General features: G+C 45.3%; 1 protein-coding gene across 1 annotated transcript; it reads right to left on the bottom strand.

Annotated features, from left to right (window-relative positions):
- Positions 1 to 3,539: 3,539 nt before the first annotated feature.
- Positions 3,540 to 5,325, bottom strand: LOC118940373 (uncharacterized). Its single transcript, XM_036949523.2, has 3 exons — positions 4,305 to 5,325; positions 4,022 to 4,133; positions 3,540 to 3,757 (listed from the first exon to the last, which is right to left on the bottom strand). The coding sequence occupies exons 1-3, from the start codon at positions 5,202 to 5,204 to the stop codon at positions 3,648 to 3,650; spliced, it is 1,122 nt and encodes a 373-aa protein (XP_036805418.2). The 5' UTR covers positions 5,205 to 5,325; the 3' UTR covers positions 3,540 to 3,647.
- Positions 5,326 to 7,065: the final 1,740 nt, after the last annotated feature.

Genomic DNA, 7,065 nt, shown 5'->3' with positions numbered 1-7,065 from the left:
AGGTGTCAGGGGACCTGGGGTTTCTGAAACAGAAGACAATCAGAATTACCACCGAACAAGCTAGTGACCACCGTAAAGATTCTATTGAAGTTGTATAATCAGAAATAAACACTGTGTCACCAATACCCACCTGTTGTCTCCATTTGAGTAACTTTAGTGCCCTTCTTGATAGCTGGCAGGACACCTACAGAAAGAGGAGAGTCGTAGATAATAGTGGATCCTTCCACCATATATCCTTTTAGAATTGCATCAAAAAATCCAAGATTTTTGGAAGTGGAGATCAATACTCACTGTAACTGGTTGTTCGAGATATAAGAGTTTGAGGCAGTGCCAACACACCAACTACTTGGCGTCTTGCGTATATCACCCCTGACTTAGCCTCCCTAGACTTTTTAGCCTTGATAACCTCTCTGGCCTTCTTTTCTGCCTTTGCTATATTGGCCTCTCGGCTGGGCCTGGGGCCTTGTGGGGGCTTCGGCACAAGGTTCTGAGACATATAACAACAGTGGGGAAATCATATCACCATAGAAACCACCTATTTCACCATAGGCATGGTGGTACTAAGTGACATGTCACATAAGGGTTAACCTTAGAATTAGAATCAGAATTCCAATACTATTAGTTCTAACTAGTAGGTGGTCCATGTGTCTTAATGGTGTTATTATCTCGTTGTAAACTGGTTTTCAACCCGTCATATTACTAGATTACAATCAACTGGTCTCCGTTACAACCAGACGTTTTGCATCAGAACTAAAAGCTGTTTCTTACCTTTAGAGGGCTGTCCTTGGGGCAGTCTCCCAGGGCTGGCAGCCTTACTCCATCATGGCCAGCAGAATGGACGTCTGTCTGGAGCACCTGCTCTCCAGCACTAGCTTGGAGGGTCCTAGCCTGGGGTACAGGATCATAAGGAAATACATTTAACTTAAGCCCTCCATTATTATGCCCACTTTTCCAACTATAAATCTTAACCTTATATTTACAATCAGAATTCCAATACTATTAGTTCTAACTAGTAGGTGGTCCATGTGTCTTAATGGTGTTATTATCTCGTTGTAAACTGGTTTTCAACACATCATATTACTAGATTACAACCAACTGGTCTCCGTTACAACCAGACGTTTTGCATCAGAACTAAAAGCTGTTTCTTACCTTTAGAGGGCTGTCCTTGGGGCAGTCTCCCAGGGCTGGCAGCCTTACTCCATCATGGCCAGCAGAAATGACGTCTGTCTGGAGCACCTGCTCTCCAGCACTAGCTTGGAGGGTCCTAGCCTGGGGTACAGGATCATAAGGAAATACATTTAACTTAAGCCCTCCATTATTATGCCCACTTTTCCAACTATAAATCATGTCAATCTGTTTTTACAGCATATAGGCTATACTACCAAGAAGATAGCCCCATTACATATCAAGAGAGAAAGCCCCAGAATTAACAAAAACATTTTTTTAATCACTTATGAGACTTACTTTTTGAAGAATTATTCTCAACCGTTTATGATTTCTATCCATTGTGCTTTCAGGCACCCTTCAGATTGGACCTGACATTTTTTATAAACAAATACATTTTAAAATACATTTCAATTTTTTTTTTTTACAAAATCTTGGCCCGTTTTGCTGTACTCACAGAATGTCATCTTTGTCCACTCAAAGTGATTTATTTGAACATGAGGATGACTCTCCTTTGTAAATCATCAACTCAACTGAGCCAGAAGTAAGCACTGAACCTTCTCTTGAGTGCGTTTAAGTCATAGGCTCATATATTACGTCATGCCATTGTACACGATTACGTCAACTACAATAACACAGTGCGACCACTCTGGGAAATGAATGCATCGTTTCTGATCACATACGAAATCTCTATAAAGTTTACAGTGTAACCCAATTCACTTTGGTTCAGTGAGGTTTAATCGTATTTTATGGATAAATGTTGCCCTCTGTTGGCCATAACTGAAATAGTCAGGAATTAAAGTCGCGCCATCATTAGTCTGCTGCACACTCCCACTGTTGGACTTTTAACAGCTACGGTTAAAATAACCTCTATTTAGTGTCAATAATATGGACCAAACAAATTATTATGGTCAAATAAATCTAATCATTGATGGGTTTATCAGCCAACGCTCAAAACGCTCCAAATAGGAATCAAAATCCTCTTTTGTAGCCTCAAACTCTGGTACTCGACCGATGGTTGCCATTTTCACAGTTAATTGTTCAGTTTCCTTATATTCCTTAATTTTCTGAATAGTCATCTACTTCTTCACTTCAGAAGTTTCTGCAATTACTTCATTCACTGCACTCATTTGTATTAATGTACGTCCCTTCTTCCTTTTTTTTCCCCTTGTCAATATTTCTCCACTGAGATCGCCTAATTTCAATGGGTAGTGTCGCTATTCTGGACTCCAATAGTCTTGCTACTTGGCAGCTCCTGAATACTGTACTAGCAGTGCTAGCAGTGCTTAGACTTCTCTACTGGCGAAAGAAAATAAATATAACTGACGAATTACATAATTATTTTGAGTTTCATTACTCAAGCAACATTCTTCCCTTCAAGCAATGTCCGTTTATGTAGTTTAATCACCTCGTCGCCACTGTAATATTTGTGTTGTGGAGAAATGACCAGGCAGGAGACGAGAGTACAGTTAGATTTCGTTTAGTCAAAACCCCTCGTGCTCTACAGTTCGCGGCATTCCAGTGCGCATGTGCATTTCCTATTAGGTGTAGTAACGTAACACTGCCGTAATGCATTACTGCTTAGTAACAGCACAGTAACTAATATAAACAGATGTAGATCCCAGATACTACAGCTACAACTACTAGACAGGGAGCTGTCCACCCTATCTCCCCTGTCCTCTCCAAATGTGTAATAATGCAAATAAGGCAGACATTAAAAAATATAGCTTTAAACAGCAGCGTCAATCATAAATAGAAATCATGAACAGAATGGAGTGCTTCAGCGTTTTTACACCTTTTGCATTAGGTGGTACACACACCAATCAGATTACAACACAGCCAATGAATTGGCTTAATTAAGGTATCCTTTGTAGTGACACCGCAATTATCCACTCGTGTCTATTCTTTATTCTGCGGGGAGGCGGGGCTTGCATCGGTATACAGTGGTGTGCTTACTGTATGGTATTGAGTATAGTGTATTAGAGATTTATTCCCTCTCAAGAAAGATACAATTAGGGAATTATTCTATTGTAACTCTTATTATGTAAATTGCAATTAGGTTAGGGCATTTAGCCTATACCTATATAGCGACAGGTAGCCTAAAATATATGTTGTTCTGCCCCTGAACAAGGCAGTTAACCCAATGTTCCTAGGTCGTCATTGAAAATAAGAATTTGTTCTAAACTAACTTGCCTAGTTAAATAAAGGTAAAAATAATGACTGACACAGTGAACCTACTCATAACAATGATACTGTAGACAGTACACAGCAAATTGACCTTACGAATCTATAGCATGCAGGTGGGTCTGTAAAAAAAAAAGTAAAGAAGATCAAAATAGCTGAAAGTTGTGTTTATTAAATTAAATGGGGGGGTAATCAAATTAGTTAGGGGGGGTTGTCTCCCTCTTCTGGTGGCACTGATGTTTTTTTAGAAAGTGGGTTGGGGGAGGTGGTATCAGGGTTTCCCAAACTCGTCTCTGCAGTTACTTTTTGCATCTTTTTTTGCAGGGGAAGCAAAATAGTCTTGCCAGGGCAGCTGTGATCCGCGGGAGGAGAGACTGTTTTTTCTTCGGCTCATCTGCAGCCACAGTACCTGAACAGGTGACATAGAACAGGGCATGAAATCAGGGTCGTGTTCATTCAGGCACACAGTAGCAAAATGTTTTGAAACAGAAAACAAAAACAATAATTTGTTATTGGCAAGTTCAAGAAAGTTCCTCCCTGTTTTAGTCTGTTCTCTTCCATTTAGTGGCTAATGAATAAGACCCTGATAACTTCATCATAGTCTCCCGTCCTTACATTACAATAGTGTGCTGAAGACAGACGCACATGTTGACTGACAGAAATGAGGACTTACTATCATTGCCAAGAGGAGACACCTTGTTCTTCTTCTGGTCCTTGTTATTTCTTCGCCTCTTCTTTCCTGACTTCCTCACTTCTTCCTTCATAGCCTCTTCCTTCTCCTTCTCCTTCGTAGAGAGAGAAACAGATTTGAGTTGATGCCTCACAATCAAACAGCCCAAATAACTAAACAATCTACTAGTTCTTGTCTGTCTCACATGTGTGGAGGTGATGTCCTCGAGGTCTGTGAAGAGGGCACAGCTGTTGGGCTCGGAGCTGTCTGAAATGTAGCTAATTACCTGGGACTTGGCAGAGATGGCTGAGCTTACAATGGTCTTCTCCAAACCAGTGCTGTCATCAGCCATCTCCGCTAGGTCCTCTTCAAGGGATTCCCTCCGGGCCAGGAGCTCCTCGGTGAGGGTGACGTCACTCCTTGAGGAGGTTGAGGAGTGTGACCTCCCACTAGCACGGCTCCTCCTGGCTCCAAAATGGCCACCGGAACTCCAGTCCTCGGAATAGTCATCTATGACTTGTGTGATGGTGTCCGCCATGCACCTGATGGCTGCCTCACCACCAGAGCGCGCGGCACGCAGTTGAGCCCGGTTGGAGTCCGAACGCAGGGACAATCTTTTAGCTGCAGTCTTCACAATGGCCTTCACCGCATCCTCCCCAATGAATTGGATGCTCTCCTCCAGGCCAAAGAGGACAGAGATGTCAGCATACTTCAGGGCATGCTGGACCTCCAGAAAGAGATCCTTCATCAGCCTGAAGGGGTCATTGGCCCTCCTTGTCTGGGGGGACTCTGAGGCCTCCAGTCGGCACATGATGCCGTGGAGGATGAACTTCAGGGTCTGGGGGCTCATGACGGTGGCCCAGGGAGTGCTGCAACTGAGGGTGTCCTCCTCGATAAGGATCTTGCCTGGTAGGAGGGAGGGAATCTTCTCAATGGCCTTGGTGGGCATCAGGGAGCTCTCACTCACGTGGGACACCTCAGCTTCTCCCACCTCTTCTTCCAGGCTCTGGGAAGGAGCTGCCAGTGCTGCATGGGTGGTTGTCACAGAGTTGTCCTTCAAGGAGGTGCTGGGCACTACCTCTTCTTCATCCAGGCATGGTCTGGGCAGAAAAACGTCCAGAGTCTGGGCAGGAGCTGCCCATGCTGCCTGGGTTGAGGTGGAGGGTTTAGGGTATGAGACAGTCATGGCACTCACAACCACCTCCTCTTCGTCCTTGGGTGAAGAGGGACACGGAGAGTCAGGGAACCTTTCCCTGGCACCGGAATCCAATCCTAAGAAAATACACTCATATTCTGAAATGGTTCAAAGCCACATTCATGTATAACACTATGCAGTATCTAGCACATTTACTATAATGGTAATACACGGGTTATTACACAGGTTATTACACTGTTATTACTGGTCATATGGGTAAAACAGGTTATAAGTGTACCTTTCTGGATGATGAGCCTGGCCTTGCAATCGTCGTTGCAGGTACTGTTCAGGATGTCTCCCACCCTGGTGGTCAGGACCTGGCAGACGGCCCCTGGTCAAATCAACATTTATTTAATACAGGGGTGTCAAACTCATTCCATGGGGGGCCGAGTGTCTGCGGGTTTTAGTTTTTTCCTTTCAATTAAGACCTAGACAACCAGGTGAGAGGAGTTTCTAACTAATTAGTGACCTTAATTCATCAATCAAGGGTGGAGTGAAAACCTGCAGAAACCCGGCCTTCTATAGAATGAGTTTGACATTTGATTCAAAGTAATACTTCACACATAAAATGTCTCCAAACACTGTATAGAAAAATAAGAAAAAAAGAGGAGAGTAAATGAAAATACCATTACTGACAATAAGAGAAAAGAAAGAAGGGGAATGTGCGGGTGCAAAAGACGGTAAAAACAACACAATAACTAACCTAGTGCCTCCTTGTTGTCATCGGAGAGGGAGAGGGAGCTGGAGGAATGGAGGGTCAGTAAGCTGCCCTTCTCCAACAGAGCGGCCCACCTCCCACGGGACTCTGTCCCTTCCTCCTCCCCATGCCCACTTGACCAGGTGGAGTCGCTGTCCCACAATTCCTCCTCGCTGGATGTGGGGGTGTTCCCCCAGCCGTCCCTATACATCCAGTTAAAGTTGTCATTCCACATTATGTCTCTGCCTGGTGGGGTGGTCGGCAGACCCAAGAAGTTCTCCAGCAGATTCTTAATGGCCCGTTGGATGAACATGTACAGCACGTCTGTGAAGAATTCATTGGAGAGCCTACGGTTGGCAGCCAGGTCTTTCAGGATGGGCTCGGACCTGCTCTGGCGGGCCATTGGCCTCCTGCCCATACCGGTGTCCAGAAGCATCTGATACACCTTGCAGATGAGATCCTTCCCAAAGTAGTGGACCTTCCCCCTGAAGATCATGTTGACCAGCTTCCATGAGGACAGGATCTGACCCAGGGGCTCCACTGCCAGGGTTGACTTCATGTCCATGATGTCATTCAGTGAAACATCATCCTCACTGCTGAACTCCTGGTGGAGTTCCCGGTCAGTGTCAGAGTGCGCCAGATGAATAATAACATCAAAGATGTTACTGGCTGTGAATCCTGCCTCTCTGTGGCCGGGGGTGGGAGTGGTGGTCTGGCTACTCCTTCTGCCGCCATGCCCAGACCGGGGAATGCTGGGAGTGCTGGCAGTCTGTGTCTCGTCCATCTCCCCAGCAGGGCTGCTGGTCTCCCCAACTTCCCCTGGCCTCTCCTCAAACAGGGCAAAGACAGGGAGGGACCCCTCGCTAAGGACTTTATGGACTTCACTTCCCTTGGGACTCCTCACTGACCCCAGTTCTCCCAACTCTGGCATGTTGGATTTGCTCGATCCCTGTGACGACCCAGGCCAACTCCCATTCTGGCTGTTGTTGCCTCTTCCAGACCTCATGTGGTGGATCCGTCTGGCGGCCTCCTGGGCACTCTCACAGGCATCCCTGAACAGCTCTGAGAAGATGCTGGAGAGCTTCTCTTCTGTCAGAGTAATACCTGGATGGGTGTTCTCCAGGTCATCCTCACCAGAAGAGAAGAGGTCCTCCT

This window comes from Oncorhynchus mykiss, chromosome 17 (genome assembly GCF_057628025.1).
Source record: "Oncorhynchus mykiss isolate SJ-2025 chromosome 17, ASM5762802v1, whole genome shotgun sequence".
Taxonomy (NCBI): domain Eukaryota; kingdom Metazoa; phylum Chordata; class Actinopteri; order Salmoniformes; family Salmonidae; genus Oncorhynchus; species Oncorhynchus mykiss.
The sequence above is the reverse complement of the archived record's forward strand: the minus strand, read 5'-3'. Positions and strand labels throughout refer to the sequence as shown.